Genomic DNA, 18292 nt, shown 5'->3' with positions numbered 1-18292 from the left:
AATAGAGTTAACAGTTGCTTATAGGATCAGTCCCCTGTGACTGTAATAGTTAACAGTTACTTATAGGATCAGTCAGCTGTGACTGTAATAGAGTTAACAGTTACTTGTAGGGTCAGTCCCCTGTGACTGTAATAGAGTTCACAGTTACTTATAGTGTCAGTCCCCTGTGACTGTAAGAGTTAACAGTTACTTGTAGGGTCAGTCCCCTGTGACTGTAATAGAGTTAACAGTTACTTATAGGGTCAGTCCCCTGTGACTGTAATAGAGTTAACAGTTACTTATAGGGTCAGTCCCCTGTGACTGTAATAGAGTTAACAGTTACTTGTAGGGTCAGTCCCCTGTGACTGTAATAGAGTTAAGTTACTTATAGTGTCAGTCCCCTGTGACTGTAAGAGTTAACAGTTACTTATAGGGTCAGTCCCCTGTGACTGTAATAGTTAACAGTTACTTGTAGGGTCAGTCCCCTGTGACTGTAATAGAGTTAACAGTTACTTGTAGGGTCAGTCCCCTGTGACTGTAATAGAGTTAACAGTTACTTATAGGGTCAGTCCCCTGTGACTGTAATAGAGTTAACAGTTACTTGTAGGGTCAGTCCCCTGTGACTGTAATAGAGTTAACAGTTACTTATAGGGTCAGTCCCCTGTGAATGAGCACTCCTATACACTACAATGTATTCTACATTTACTGAGATCTACTCTTCAACAATATTAACACTTCTACCCCTGAAAACACATTTAGACTCTTCTATATCAAAGACTAGACCAGTCCATTAAGAAATTTCAGGGATGAATGAGATAAAGAAAAGATGTGAATGGACTTAACAAATTAAAATGAATATAAAAATGTCAAAAAACACAACAACCAGTATTTAACATTGTTTATTATAAATCCACCAACTGAACAGTTTAACATTTGATATTTTGACATGGTTTTTCTTCATTAGGAATGTAGTATATGGTGATTTTGTAAATAAATACTATATTTCAAAACCAACTGCCTTTCATGTGATTTACATTGACAAAATATACCACAGCAAATTAATATCTAAATCATCTATATTAATGATAATTTGCATTTATTTTTTAAATCAACAAATGTTAAATCTTTGTGAATTGGTTTTGAAATGGAAATCACGAAATTTAGTATACATGAAAGAAAGTTTGTTTACAGTACATAATTTTATACATATACATGTAATTATACAAGTTATCCCTAAAATATTTGGCTTTCTTTAATATATTTTCAATTGTTCAATTTGTCATTAATTAATTAATTCATTCATTTATTTATTCGTTATTCAATTCAATCATTCTGTTAGACATTTATTCACGCCATTCATTATTATTAAAAACGCCTCATAGCTTTATCATCATCATCATACATGTACATCATTCATTATCTGTAATACCCAGCTTCATTAGCAACATATTACAGCCTGTAACACCATCAGTCGAAGTAACCCGGACGACCAACCAATTACATAACACACTTACTCACATTACAGCTTACTATCAAATTCATTTAAAGGAAACATACATATATTCACCTAGACACAGCAATTTGTAAGTAACTCATTCACCCCTGAAATTTCATAATGGACTGTTCTAATCCTTCATTTAGGAGAGTCTAAATGTGCCTTCAGGGGTGAATGTGTTACAGAATGTAAATACAACTCCTTCCCCGTCCATTTTAAGATTAGAAATGCACCAGATGCCACCAGTTTGACATGTGTTTATCTAAATTACCCTCCATACCTATAGGTGAAAGGACAAGTACTGTAATAAAAAGTGTCATATATTCTTGATCTTCCCACATGAACATGAAACAGAGCACAGGATGTTTTGAAAAAAATATTAAATCAAATCAGAACCTCAGCTGGTGTACAATAGTCTAACCCGGCCGTATGCTAGCTGATAGCTAAAGAGAAGTTCTCTGTAGCTCAGAGGTAATTAACTTATGGTTAGTACTCACCGTGCAGGGATACATTTACTGATCAACTTCGCTAGCCAAGGGTATACAGTCCGCAACAGGTAGAGTATGATCAATCCGACTGAATACCCTTGACGAGCGAGATTGACATTTACTTTGCTGATACAGTTCAACATGCCTAAATTCCCATAACAAATGAGTTAAAAATAACAAAAATAATTAATTGCATCCCAAAAAAATTCCGTGGCACTATATTCTATATGGAATGAAGTACTGATTACGCATGCACCAAAGACTAAATAAATAATTTTATGTTATTTTTTTGTGTTTATGAGGCATAAATAGACATGATTAAACACCAATATTGTTCAAATGATGAACAGCATTTATGCTCTGTTGGCGGTGGAGCATCTTTACAGGAGACCTGTACACCCACTCCTTTATACATATGTATTTGTGGAAATATATATCGTTATAGAGAAAACATGGTTAGTATCTTACAATACAAGGTTTATTTTGGTGCGAGACTTAGGAAAGCCAAGATGATGAGGCTTTGCCGAGTCATCTCGGCTTTCCGTGTCAAGCACCAAAATAAACCTTGTATTGTAAGATACTAACCGTGTATTCTGTTTATCCTGCAACCATGACATTCAAACGAAAGCAAATTGACAGTTATTTACTTGGTTTCGTTCGAAGCGAGACACTTCTTTGATGCGGAGGTAAAGATTCATTCACTAAACAAAATGGGAGTGTACTCCTTTTTACTGCCGTGGGAAATAAATAAGCGCATTCGCAAACAGTACCCGTAATTCTATTCAGCTTGATATATCGCCGAAACAAAATAAAAATACTCAAAAAACAATAAATACCCATTAAAGAATTACTTTACAATACATACCTTTGCCATGAGCCAAGAAAAAGACAACACCGCAATACGAGATTTTCGATATCGTAAAAATGATGTCATTCTGATGAATGTGATGTCACGTTTTAGTGGGACTGAATGACGTTTCATTCACTGGAAGGTTCAAGTTCTGGTTCAAGTTAGAAAAAGTTCCGTTAGATATGGAACAAATTCACGGACGGTATTGACGGATAAAGCATTTCGTATTGACGGATAAAGCATCAGTTTATCCGGCAGTAGTTATCGGTCAGTATGTGGGACAGTTGCAGGATAAATAACATTATTGTATATAGGATATAGCTGGCTGATGACCAGAGCTAGGAGATATCCTCTGTAGCATTGCTTCCTTAAAGCTGTCACCCCGGGAGATCAACAGGTATCTGAACACACATATAAAACATCTATTTACACACAGTACGGACATTGTAGCTGTCACCCCGGGAGATCAACAGGTATCTGAACACACATATAAAACATCTATTTACACACAGTACGGACATTGTCGAACCAAACAATTAAATTATCATTTTACTTTTAGAATGGCTGAAAAGTAATATCAACATATATTCTACTCTAACATATCTAGAGTCGCTTCCCTTTGTTTTACTCCGTCATTATTGATAGAGGAAATTTAAAGTAGCTGTGATAGATCAGAATGGACACATCAACGGCTATGATAATTTTGATAAATATCAATGGACATGTTGGGTATCGGGTGTGGTGGTTGCGGAGAACTGGAATTCCAGAGGAAAACCCCCAATCTACAGTCTATATCTGGAAATTAGGCCAAAAAAAAAGTCTGTTTAGGGTTACATAGGCAAAAACAATAGAGTCGGTAGGTCGAAGGATTTTTTTTTTTAAAGTGTCTTTCACTCTAAAATAATGGCTGAAACCAGAGTCTGAGATCGAAATCCTGACTTTTAATTTTTTTTTCGTAGAAAAGTGGAAAAAAAATTAGGGTCGGGGGTAAAAAATTAGGGTTGGTCTGGTAATCCTAAACAGACGTATTATTTTTTTGCCTTATATATGTAATGGATTTTAGTTGTATTTAGTGTACATAGTGATACAGTCCCCTTCTATGTAGCTTCCCTCTAGGGGGAGCTTCCCTCTAGGAGGAATTTCCCTTGAGCTCAGCCGGTAGAGCGGATGACCTGTAAGTCTGGGGTCGTGGGTTCGAGCCAGGCTGGCGGCACACTACCTTCGCCCTGTTACATACATTAAATATATTTGTAGAGTCTAATATTACTGTGAATACCTGTACCTAGTGAAAGGATGTGATCGTTAAGTCTTTTAACTCTTCACAGTGACCAAGCTGGTCTGAGTTAAAAGATTAGGATACTGGTACACATATATGTACTTAATTAAGTCCTCCAATCTGATTCATGTAAAGGTCAATTACACATTACATCCTGACCAGATGGGTCAGTCTGGTCATTCATTGTGAATTGTTTACAAATGGTTGGAAGTACTACATCTGAAGGTTTTGAAGATTTTACACAGATTATATGATAGGTCTATACACTTCGTCATTCTATTGTCTACCATTGGTCAACCCCGGGAGCATCCCAAAGAGTTGACAGCGAAAATAATGTCACAAATAAATACAGTGAAGGAACTTTCTTTTACCAGAAAAAAAACAACAACAAAAACATGTTTACAATTAATGCATCGTTGTTGACCTACGGTTGATTGCACCATGGGTCACCAACAATGCAATTTATGTTGATTATTCTGTATCTGCATATTACAGAGTTATCTGCCCTTGTGGGTAGACATTGATCGTGACGTCATGTGTTTGCGAGCATAACATACATCATACTTTTAAGAGAAAACGATGTCACATTGTGAATTTCGCTCACAAAATGATTATATCTCTATGAATACCTACCTACAAGGTAGATAACTCTGTAATGTGTAAAGATGGAATACATGTATCTATAAAAACACTGATTATTCAAAGGAGACAAAAATACCATTAAAGCACATATTGAAGTTAAAAGACAGCAGAATAATATATATATATACATATTATACAAAATGGCCATCATAGATATATCCTTGTACACTATAGCGTGACCAATCCAGAATACTGTAAACCGACTTTCTTTTTGCATGTGATTTAATTTCCTGACCCAAGTAAATTTGCGAATGTCTATCTCTGCGAATGAATATCTTTCTACTTCTTTTATATTTATAAGATTTCCAGTCAATGTTTTATTCCATGAATGTTAATCCTTGTGCAGTTGTTTTTGAAATGAAAATTGCAAAAATTAGTAGCAACGAAAGAAAGTTGGTTTAATTACAGTACATGGATTCTATTGTTTTCTAATTTGTAGCACCAAATATATACGTTACCAGGTAAGACAAAATACACAAAGAGACACCAATAAATGTCAACCAATTTGTCTTTAATTGTTAAACAAGAGGCCCAGAGGGCCTGTATCGCTCACCAGGTTTGTAATGTTCTGAATACAGGTTCATTATTTCTTTTCTCAAGGAATTTTACCTCCAATATCCCTATTGGGTTCACCTCTTTCTGCTCCACAGGTCAGAGCCAAAATTTATACAAATTCTGTTACTCTTTCACACAGGATGTTTCTGGTCAATCTATGCAGAAATCTATGACTAGTAGTGATTTAAATTATTTACCCCTATTTCCCTTATTGGGCCCCGCCTCTCCTGCCCCCAGTGTGTCAGAGCCAAACTTAATACAAACTCTGTTCCCCTTCCCCCAAGGATGTTTCTGATCAAATTTGGTTAAAATCCATGCAGAACACTATGACTAGTAGCAATTTAAAGGAAATGTTGACAGACGATGGACCGACAGACAACGCGCCATGATAAAAATAATAAAGTGTTCACTCAGCAGGTCATTCAAGGAAGCCGTTCAGCTTAGGCCACACCAAATTAATTTGTAGTGGCCTTACCCTGTATAAATGTCATATCAACAGCTAAGGTGATTTAAAGATGGCCTCCCCTGTAGATATATAATGATACCCATTCATGATTAATTAAAACATTGTCGGTAATTACAGTTTAACCCAGAATTGTTAAAATATCTACCAAATATCTTATGTACAATTAACAAACACACCATCAGCAGCCTCAACATGACTAGTACTTCTTGCTATGTATAAGGTGTAGTGAAAAATTAACTTATTCACCCCTGGAGACACCTTTGAACTCTTCTAAAACTAAAGCTGGGACAGTTCATTTAAAAAATTCAGGGGTGAATGAGTTATCCTTACACCAATGAAGTCAACTTTACAATTAAACTCATTCACCCCTAGAGACACCTTTGAACTCTTCTAATTCAAAGACTATATCAGTCCATTATGAATTTACAGGGGTGAATGAGTTGACATGTTTATGTATTATGTCACTTTAAATGAGTATTGAATCATGATATTTGCCTTCCCTCATCAGTCACTTATTTGTCCTTCTTGTTTTCTTCTTTGTCCTGTTGTCTCGCTATCGCTTCCTCCCTACGAGACATTTTCAGCAGTCTCGTCTCAGACATAATGACACTCATATCTTTTAGCCAAATCACCTGTCACAATAAGATGAGTAGTTAATTATGATGGTTTGGTTCGTTCAATGTCCTATTAACAAACAGAATCAGTTAAGGATGTTTCAAGTTTAGAAGGTGGAGGAAAACCTGAGGAATCTGAGAAAAACCACAGACCTGTGGTCTTTAACTGGCAACTGTCCCACTGTACTTCCACATCGGATTCTAACTCACGACCCAAACTAGAAATATGACTGTTAGACATTAAGTGCTCGCTAACTACTTCCTAACCTTAATTTCCAGTATGAAATCATCATCGGCAACAGGTGTCCACGTGTACGTAGCACTTTTGCTCATTATCTTTGGGACTTTTGCAAGGCGATGGTTTACGCCCTTGGTGTATTGTAATAAATGCCTTCCTTTACTTTGTCAGAACTTTAAATGTGAAATACCTTTGAACTTTGTTAAGTGTGTTCTTTGTTACATAGAAGGTGGTTATTATTTTATAGATATTGATACGAGACTTTTTTCGCTGTTCAAAATAGTCATCCGCTAGAACACTGTCCAGTCTCTGTGCATGTGGTGACTTACTTGTGCCACACTTGAACGCCTTTCTGGGGTAGCTTAGACACCCAGACTGATATTTTATATTGGTTTTTTTGTTTCTCTTACGCAAGGATGTGTGATTTTAGAAATATTTCTTAAGAACTGCAGTAACTGCGGACTGTGGTCAAAGGATTTAGGAAGCGATAGTGAAATGTACAACTAGGATATAAGATGATATGAAAGAAATTAAATACGTACTAAAAGTTATCCGTTTCGTCACTTTCTTTTATTGACTATTAAAACCTGGTTTGCATTGTATTGTTCCAGAAGTTTCCGAAGTTGATCAGATGCTTAGAATATGGTGACCGATGCAAGATGTATGATAAATCGCTTGAAGTTTACACAAAACAAATGCGTTTAGCACTGTGTAATGTCACTGTTCTTAATTTATAGTTGATTATGGCTGACAAGTATGTCTTAGTATATGTTTTTGAGATATTGGTGTCACTAAAATCACAGAGAAATCTATTTAACTTTATGAGACACCGACTTCTGGTATCGCGTGGGCAGTTGGAATCTGCACATATAGCAGATGTACATAGACTCTACACCCGACAAGGAAAAAAAGGACATAGTCATTCAGATCCCCCGCCAATGGAGATATCAAAGCTGAAGTAAGTTTGATTGTGGAGATTTATGTGTATGAAAAAAAACAGGAAAAAGGAAGTTGAGCTAAAGAAAGATGGAGTATAATTCAAGTAGAGCGGGGCTGCAATTGTTGAATCAGGTATACAGCCTTGACATTTATATTAGACTATATACACAAAGATGGATGGAGTTTTGCAAAGTAACATTTACCATTTACCATGATATTTTCAGCAATGTTTCCATGGTAACGGAAAAAGTGCAAAAAATGAAAACCTAAAAATAGCAAAAGGTACTACTAGACCATAAAAAGAATGTGTCTATGAAGTTTCGTGGAAATATCTCTGCTGGTTTTAGAGTTATGCTCCGGAAATGAACCTGCTACAAAAATATGATATTTTCAGCAATGTTTCCATGGTTACAGAAAAAAGCACAAAAAATGAAAACCTTAAAATAGCAAAAGGCACTACTAGACCATAAGACAAATGTGTCTATGAAGTTTCATGGAAATATCTCTGCTGGTTTTAGAGTTGTGCTCCAGAAATGATTCTTACACAAAAATCTGCCATTTTCAGCAATGTTTCCATGGTTACAGAAAAAAGTACAAAAAGTGAAAACCTTAAAATAGCAAAAGGCACTACTAGACCATTAGACTAATGTGCCTATGGAGTTCCATGCATATATCTCAACCGGTTTTCCAGTTATGCTGCGGAAACGAACCTGGTACAAAAATATGATATTTTCAGCAATGTTTCCATGGTTACGGAAAAAGTGCAAAAAATGAAAACCTAAAAATAGCAAAAGGCACTACTAGACCATAAGAACAATGTGTCATGAAGTTTCATGGAAATATCTCTTTGGTTTTAGAGTTATGCTCCGGACAAAAATATGATATTTTCAGCAATGTTTCCATGGTTACGGAAAAAATGCAAAAAATGAAAACCTAAAAATAGCAAAAGGTACTACTAGACCATAAAAAGAATGTGTCTATGAAGTTTCGTGGAAATATCTCTGCTGGTTTTAGAGTTATGCTGCTGAAATGAACCTGCTACAAAAATATGATATTTTCAGCAATGTTGCCATGGTTACGGAAAAAGTACAAAAATGAAAACCTTAAAATAGCAAAAGGCACTACTAGACCATAAGACCAATGTGTCTATGAAGTTTCGTGGAAATATCTCTTCTGGTTTTAGAGTTATGCTCCGGAAACGAACCTGGTACAAAAATATGATATTTTCAGCAATGTTTCCATGGTTACGGAAAAAATGCAAAAAATGAAAACCTAAAAATAGCATAAGGCACTACTAGACCATAAGACCAATGTGTGTATGAAGTTTCGTGGAAATATCTCTACTGGTTTTAGAGTTATGCTCCGGAAACCATTCGTTAGGACGGACGGACAGATGGACGGAACCCATTTGTATATCCCCCGCCAACTTCGTTAGGCGGGGGATAATAATAGAGCGAGTACACACGCACTAAAAAGTAGGTTGAGAGTTTTTGGTTATTTTAATTGTCATGAAATCTTAACCACTCGGCCACCACAGCCGCTAAAATGATTATAGAGATTTATGTGAGTGGTATTATTACAACAAATGTATACATGGAAATATCTCAAACACAAACAATTTCTAATCAGAGAATTTGCATGCACTTTACCACAACGAGACAGTAAGAAGAAATAACCAGATAATTAACATAGCATTACCATCAAGTGTAATTTGGGTCATATCTAATCACAAGTGTAATTATTTATCTTCACATTCATTGTTTATTCAGTGTAGTGGTTTAATGGTAACTTACCAATATAACAAGACAGTTGATGAGTACGGGTGTGGAGCCAAATCGCACTTGAAGAACTTGAGAAGAAGTTCAAAATGTGTTTTCAAGATGGCGGCTGTGGCGGCCATCTTGGATTTCGGATCGACCCGAAAAATAACAACACTTTGTCGAGACCATGTCAGGATCATTTCATGCAGGTTTCAGCCAAATCGCACTGGTAGAACTTGAGAAGAAGTTCAAAATTGTTTTTCAAGATGGCGCTGTGGCGGCCATCTTGGATTTCGGATCGACCCGAAAAATAACAACACTTTGTAGGGACCATGTCAGGATCATTTCATGTAAGTTTCAGCTCAATCCCACTGGTCAAACTTGAGAGAAGATTGAAATGTGAAAAGTTCATGGCGGACGGCGGACGGCGCACGGCGCACGATGACAGACGAAGCATAATGATTATAGGTCATCCTGACCCTTCGGGTCAAATGAATCTGAAAGAACAAACCAAAATATTCCATTACTGTCAATGTACTGCTGTCTGGCAAATAATCTGGAAGAACAAACCAAAATATTCCATTACTGTCAAAGTACTGCTGTCTGGCAAATAATCTGGAAGAACAAACCAAAATATTCCATTACTGTCAAAGTACTGCTGTCTGGCAAATAATCTGGAAGTATAAACCAAAATATTCCATTACTGTCAAAGTACTGCTGTCTGGCAAATAATCTGGAAGAACAAACCAAAATATTCCATTACTGTCAAAGTACTGCTGTCTGGCAAATAATCTGGAAGTATAAACCAAAATATTCCATTACTGTCAAAGTACTGCTGTCTGGCAAATAATCTGGAAGTATAAAACCAAAATATTCCATTACTGTCAAAGTACTTGCTGTCTGGCAAATAATCTGGAAGTATAAACCAAAATATTCCATTACTGTCAAAGTACTGCTGTCTGGCAAATAATCTGGAAGTATAAACCAAAATATTCCATTACTGTCAAAGTACTGCTGTCTGGCAAAATAACTGGAAGAACAAACCAAAATATTCCATTACTGTCAAAGTACTGCTGTCTGGCAAATAATCTGGAAGTACTAAACCAAATTCTCGCGCCTTTGGGCATACTCACAAATTCTGCATCGTAATAAAACTCATCTGGCCAATCTAATCGTAATGGGGGAACCCCGACCCCAAGCGCTTTCGGGCGCTCGCAAAATCATCGAAATACATTGTAAAACTCATCTCATTTCTGTCAATATTTTTCCCAGGGTCACCCTCAGACCCTAAAACACAAAATCTTTGGCAATTATAATTCTTTTAGCGACCCCACTGTCATAAATGTGTACAAGATAAATTAATGATATAGAAAAATGTACCAAAGCATATATGTCAAATCTCCTAAGGTGCTGTCTGGCAAATAATCTGGGGGTGGTTACAAAAATATTGAGGACCTTACTGTCAAACGTACATCTTCCTGCCACCGACATCACTGAGACAGTAAAAACCAATAATCAGATAATTAACATGTCAAGTACCATGCTGTCTGGCAAATCTAATCTGGAAGTGTAATTATTTAACTTCACATTCATAAATACTGTCACAGAGTATCACCATATAGGCCAAAAAAATGATAAGGGGAAGTAACTCTGCGTTGTCAGTGTAGTGGTTAATGGTAACTTACCAATATAACAAGACAGTTGATGAGTACAGTGTGGAGAATATAACAGATATAAATAATCCATTACTGTCAAAGTACTGCTGTCTGGCAAATAATCTGGAAGTATAAACCAAAATATTCTATTACTGTCAAAGTACTGCTGTCTGGCAAATAATCTGGAAGTATAAACCAAAATATTCCATTACTGTCAAAGTACTGCTGTCTGGCAAATAATCTGGAAGTATAAACCAAAATATTCCATTACTGTCAAAGTACTGCTGTCTGGCAAATAATCTGGAAGAACAAACCAAAATATTCCATTACTGTCAAAGTACTGCTGTCTGGCAAATAATCTGGAAGAACAAACCAAAATATTCCATTACTGTCAAAGTACTGCTGTCTGGCAAATAATCTGGAAGAACAAACCAAAATATTCCATTACTGTCAAAGTACTGCTGTCTGGCAAATAATCTGGAAGTATAAACCAAAATATTCCATTACTGTCAAAGTACTGCTGTCTGGCAAATAATCTGGAAGTATAAACCAAAATATTCCATTACTGTCAAAGTACTGCTGTCTGGCAAATAATCTGGAAGTATAAACCAAAATATTCCATTACTGTCAAAGTACTGCTGTCTGGCAAATAATCTGGAAGAACAAACCAAAATAGTCCATTACTGTCAAAGTACTGCTGTCTGGCAAATAATCTGGAAGTATAAACCAAAATATTCCATTACTGTCAAAGTACTGCTGTCTGGCAAATAATCTGGAAGTATAAACCAAAATATTCCATTACTGTCAAAGTACTGCTGTCTGGCAAATAATCTGGAAGTATAAACCAAAATATTCCATTACTGTCAAAGTACTGCTGTCTGGCAAATAATCTGGAAGTATAAACCAAAATATTCCATTACTGTCAAAGTACTGCTGTCTGGCAAATAATCTGGAAGTATAAACCAAAATATTCCATTACTGTCAAAGTACTGCTGTCTGGCAAATAATCTGGAAGTATAAACCAAAATATTCCATTACTGTCAAAGTACTGCTGTCTGGCAAATAATCTGGAAGTATAAACCAAAATATTCTATTACTGTCAAAGTACTGCTGTCTGGCAAATAATCTGGAAGTATAAACCAAAATATTCCATTACTGTCAAAGTACTGCTGTCTGGCAAATAATCTGGAAGTATAAACCAAACTTATATAACAGATATAAATATTGCTGTCTGGCAAATAATCTGGAAGTATAAACCAAAATATTCCATTACTGTCAAAGTACTGCTGTCTGGCAAATAATCTGTAAATATATAATAAGTTATATACGAAACCTATAATTAAGTTAAGCAATGAGAATCATTGATACATTGTTGCTGTATGACAAGTGTATGATATATGTTGAGATGAAATGGAGAACACTGGTCAGCATATCTCAAAACATACCTAAAACAAATTAATTAAATCCAAAAAAGGACCTAAGCCAAACATTTGACATATATTAAAGTTTGTATGTTGTATCATGTCCCATTGGAATGAAGATTGATACTTTTGTAACAGTAGCTAGAGGGTAGAGGAGAATGTGAAGTCTCCACTGATCATTGAGGTACATCACCGGACCTGGTCTCAGATAATCGACTTAGTCCAGTCACACTTCACACTAATGTACATATCCTCTATTAAAGATTGATACTTTTGTAACAGTAGCTAGAGGGTAGAGGAGAATGTGAAGTCTCCACTGATCATTGAGGTACATCACCGGACCTGGTCGCAGATGATCGACTTAGTCCAGTCCCACTTCACACTAATGTACATATTCTCTATTAAAGATTGATACTTTTGTAACAGGAGAGGTGAAGTGTCCGGACAAGGGCTCCACTGATCATTGAGGTACATCACTTGACCTGGTCGCAGATAATCCATCCAGTCCAGTCCCACTTCACACTAATGTACATATCCTCTATTGAAGATTGATACTTTTGTAACAGGAGAGGTGAAGTCTCCGGACAGGGGCTCCACTGATCATTGAGGTTACATGAGGTACATTACTTGACCTGGTTGCAGATGATGGACTTAGTCCAGTCCCACTTCACACTAATGTACATATTCTCTATTTAAGATTGATACTTTTGTAACAGTAGAGGGTAGAGGAGAATGTGAAGTCTCCACTGATCATTGAGGTACATCACCGGACCTTGTCGCAGATGATCGACTTAGTCCAGTCCCACTTCACACTAATGTACATATTCTCTATTAAAGATTGATACTTTTGTAACAGGAGAGGTGAAGTGTCCGGACAAGGGCTCCACTGATCATTGAGGTACATCACTTGACCTGGTCGCAGATAATCCATCCAGTCCAGTCCCACTTCACACTAATGTACATATCCTCTATTGAAGATTGATACTTTTGTAACAGGAGAGGTGAAGTCTCCCGACAGGGGCTCCACTGATCATTGAGGTACATCACCGGACCTGGTCGCAGATGATCGACTTAGTCCAGTCCCACTTCACACTAATGTACATATTCTCTATTAAAGATTGATACTTTTGTAACAGGAGAGGTGAAGTCTCCCGACAGGGGCTCCACTGATCATTGAGGTACATCACCGGACCTGGTCGCAGATGATCGACTTAGTCCAGTCCCACTTCACACTAATGTACATATTCTCTATTAAAGATTGATACTTTTGTAACAGGAGAGGTGAAGTCTCTGGACAGGGGCTCCACTGATCATTGAGTTACATCACTTGACCTGGTCGCAGATAATCGACTTAGTCCAGTCCCACTTCACACTAATGTACATATCCTCTATTAAAGATTGATACTTTTGTAACAGTAGCTAGAGGGTAGAGGAGAATGTGAAGTCTCCACTGATCATTGAGGTACATCACCGGACCTGGTCGCAGATGATCGACTTAGTCCAGTCCCACTTCACACTAATGTACATATCCTCTATTAAAGATTGATACTTTTGTAACAGGAGAGGTGAAGTCTCTGGACAGGGGCTCCACTGATCATTGAGGTACATCACTTGACCTGGTCTCAGATAATCCATCCAGTCCATTTCCACTTCACACTAATGTACATATCCTCTATTAAAGATTGATACTTTTGTAACAGGAGAGGTGAAGTCTCCGGACAGGGGCTCCACTGATCATTGAGGTACATCACTTGACCTGGTCGCAGATAATCCATCCAGTCCAGTCCCACTTCACACTAATGTACATATCCTCTATTAAAGATTGATACTTTTGTAACAGGAGAGGTGAAGTGTCCGGACAAGGGCTCCACTGATCATTGAGGTACATCACTTGACCTGGTCGCAGATAATCCATCCAGTCCAGTCCCACTTCACACTAATGTACATATTCTCTATTAAAGATTGATACTTTTGTAACAGGAGAGGTGAAGTCTCCTGACAGGGGCTCCACTGATCATTGAGGTACATCACTTGACCTTGTCGCAGATGATCGACTTAGTCCAGTCCCACTTCACACTAATGTACATATATCCTCTATTAAAGATTGATACTTTTGTAACAGGAGAGGTGAAGTCTCCGGACAGGGGCTCCACTGATCATTGAGTTACATCACTTGACCTGGTCGCAGATAATCCATCTAGTCCATTTCCACTTCACACTAATGTACATATCCTCTATTAAAGATTGATACTTTTGTAACAGGAGAGGTGAAGTCTCTGGACAGGGCTCCACTGATCATTGAGGTACATCACCGGACCTGGTCTCAGATAATCCATCTAGTCCATTTCCACTTCACACTAATGTACATATCCTCTATTGAAGATTGATACTTTTGTAACAGGAGAGGTGAAGTCTCCGGACAGGGGCTCCACTGATCATTGAGGTACATCACTTGACCTGGTTGCAGATGATGGACTTAGTCCAGTCCCAATACACAAGTAAATATACACATCCCCTATTGAAGATTGAAGTATGCTGATAAAACTAAGTACTTACTTCCAGTTACTGGCTGCCCATTCGTTAAGTGTCTCAGCAAAAAATACTAACAATACTGAAACAAAGAGAAACAAATATATCAGAAATAATAAGAATCTAAATTGACTTAGTATGTGCCCTGCATACTTAAAACATTGTAAAAGGGAATTTAATTGACCAAAGTTGAACTAGTCTTTCATAAAATTACCCCACAAGGTAATTAGTCATAAATAAGTTTTCAAAGAAATAAATTAAAGATTCAAGTTTTTTCAATTTTCAGTCAGCATTTAAGTCAAGGTCAGTGAAACTGAGGCTTCAATCAAAGAATAGGGAATTTATGAATGGAAGATTATGAATGAAATGGTTCAAGAGGTCACCACTAGATGTCATTGTAGAGCAAGTCCTACAAATCAACAGTAAACCGGTTAGCAATAATACAAACGCTACACGCGTTGTCTTCAAAAAGGGGGAGGGGCCCTTATGGTGGTGAGGCAATACTGGATCGAATGCAGTATCTACAAATTTTCACAGAATGCTAACAGTACAACAAAACTTAACAGTTTTCTATAATTTATTGATTTATAAAACATTCTAAGCACTCGCACATTGATAGGGCCCATGAGGCCTGTAATAGAGTGGACAAGCCTTTGTAGAGATACACTACAATCACAACAGAAGGAGTTAGCACAAGAGGACAGTAAAACAATTTTCAATTTCAAAAAAATACATGAGAACAAATTTACTATTGAATGACAATCATAAAGCACTAGTTTTATACATGTATTTAGATTATCAATAAAAGTTTGGATAATTGGTTTAACATTAAGTGAAAATATGTGCATTTGATCAAACATGAAAGCAGTTTTGAAGAAAAAAAATGGATTCAATTCCCTAAATCTCAATTTGGAAAATCTGGTTACATTTTACAAAAGGAATTGAGGAAAACATACACACATATACTTACACATTACCATGAAATGTAGACATTGTAGCATTGTATTATTCTTTGTACCGGCAGTTATCATAAAACATGTTACATGGAAAATACCCAGGGCTGTAAACCAAGGCTCACTGAAGTCAATCTGGAATAAGAAAGTGGTCAGCATTCATCACACATTCAGTGATTTTGTATATGATCAACTGATCATTTCAGGGGCCTGTTCCTTTTAATTTTTGGGAAAACTTGGGGAAATACTTCATTTTTCCTTTCTTGAAATGCATATACACATGTATAAAGCAGAGGTTTTTCTTTATTTGTGAAAATATTTACATGAAATTGGGAAAAAACAGCTAAATTTCTGGAGGGGAAAGGGTAGAATTTCGGCCCCAAATGCACACACACACACTCACATACACAAATCACTGACATTTTAATAAAATTGGTTGATAATTAAAAACCATGATAATTAACCAATTTAATTAAAACTATATGATATAGCACACTACATGTATGTGAAATATAACTTAATATAAGGGATGCATCAGACAAAGGTCTGTATATATACATATACATGTAGGTTCAAAATAAAAAGGGAACAGGTTTTATCAAGGACAGTGATAGTAACCCCTTGAATTATGTGACTACTACTATTAGGATAACACCAGGACAGAAATTATGTACATTTAATTTTAGATGTACCTATATATGTTTTGATTGCCCAAATCAGATTAAAAATTTTCATGTTATGCACTGTAATAAAATGCAATAAATATGAAACAATCAAATTATGATTTAATTTACACAAAATCTAATTCAAATTTGAATAAAGGATGTTACTTTCTAAATAAATAACTGAACAATAACTGTACCTGTTTCAGATAGGCCCATATCCCTTGGATTTCGTTCGCTCTCACCGGCTCCATTTTCCCTATATCTATATCCATGATCTTGTTTAATTTTATACGAATCTTCAGTGATCTTCTCTCAGCTTAAAATATCTTTGCTCGTGTTGTGATCTTTTAAGATTGCTTGGTTAATAGTTTAACTTGCATCCAAAGAAAGTTGAGTACCTAGTACAGTGCCATAGACTTTCTCTGACACGTTGGGTCGTTTACAAATAAACGATCGTGGTCAAAGTAACGCTTGCGACGCATATTCGCTTGAACAGGATTCATGGTCAATAGAACGCTTGAAATTACGATGCTATAAATAACTCTACTTTCGTTTCACTAAAAGAGAACATGAACGTACAGTATACGCGAGCACGACATATGTGTTATGGTAGGAACATGTTTGCTGTATACATTTCTTTTGTATTTGTTCTCCATTTCAAAACAATTTTCGACAAGATGTTTTACTGGAAAATAAATTTATTCTTGGAAACTTTACAAATGTAATTAAATTTTTATTTTGCATTTAAAAAGTCTTTGTGTATTACAAGATCAGGTATTTCCACAACATAAATCATCTATAATCTTCAATTGAGTTATATGGAACTGGGATCGAATCTTTGAATGTTTATAAACTTGTTTCCGGATCTATTTCCATAACAATTTTCTCGACATTCTGTTTAATGTCAGTATGGAATGATTCGAATGAATAAAGTTTACATTAATATATAAATCGTAGTTTTCAATCTGCAAACATTTTAAAAATTATTTGATGACAGGAAAGTCATTTAAAAAGATGGATCTGTTACTAGTGTAGATAGGTTTCCATGCACTAGTATTTAAATTTATTTTTATTTTTCAGTTTTTACATGTATATAAACTGTAATTAATTCTCAGATCCTGTGATTATAGATCTAGACTGTTAATAGGGTTGTGCGTGACCTTACTAAGTCTTTGTTAAAATGTGCATCACCTCCGATTTCTCCCTACCATAATTTACAACGTACATTTTATACATTATAGATTGTTGTTCCCATTTCATTGTCAGGTTTGTGGTAAGCGTGAATAAAACATCACACACATAAAAACTATGTTTGATATATATTTATTGGTAAAAAGGCACATCATACTCAGTAGTTCATACTATTGAAATAATTGTATATCCTTATTAATTTTCTCCCAAAAAATTAAATGTTTGTCTGTTTTACTAAAAAGTAACGACACTTTTGAAATAAAACATCTAAACATTTTTGCAAATGTCTTCTAGAATATAAACATATTTTTTGATACATGTATTTTAATTTTCTTAATCTCTAACTGATTTTCTAGATCGCTAAAATAATTTGTTTGTTGAAACATATTTAGATATTGCTCAAGAACAATAACAATGAATATATATAACAAGGTAATGAATAAAATAAACAGATGAGATTTTAAAAAAAAGTTAACAAAACCCTTCCATTGGCACAGTGATCATATACTTAACACAATTCAATCAAGTTAACAGCCTAAATAAACGTGAATACATTGTAACATGAAAATGACCTTC

General features: G+C 35.9%; 1 protein-coding gene across 1 annotated transcript; it reads right to left on the bottom strand.

Moving 5' to 3' along the window:
* Positions 1 to 862: 862 nt before the first annotated feature.
* LOC138309465 (transmembrane protein 18-like) lies at positions 863 to 17680 on the bottom strand. Its single transcript, XM_069250666.1, has 6 exons — positions 16723 to 17680; positions 15878 to 15995; positions 14935 to 14989; positions 11024 to 11080; positions 9336 to 9372; positions 863 to 6383 (listed from the first exon to the last, which is right to left on the bottom strand). The coding sequence occupies exons 1-6, from the start codon at positions 16795 to 16797 to the stop codon at positions 6264 to 6266; spliced, it is 462 nt and encodes a 153-aa protein (XP_069106767.1). The 5' UTR covers positions 16798 to 17680; the 3' UTR covers positions 863 to 6263.
* Between the last annotated feature and the right edge of the window lie 612 nt (positions 17681 to 18292).

Source organism: Argopecten irradians, chromosome 15, assembly GCF_041381155.1.
Source record: "Argopecten irradians isolate NY chromosome 15, Ai_NY, whole genome shotgun sequence".
Taxonomy (NCBI): Eukaryota; Metazoa; Mollusca; class Bivalvia; order Pectinida; family Pectinidae; genus Argopecten; species Argopecten irradians.
The sequence above is the reverse complement of the archived record's forward strand: the minus strand, read 5'-3'. Positions and strand labels throughout refer to the sequence as shown.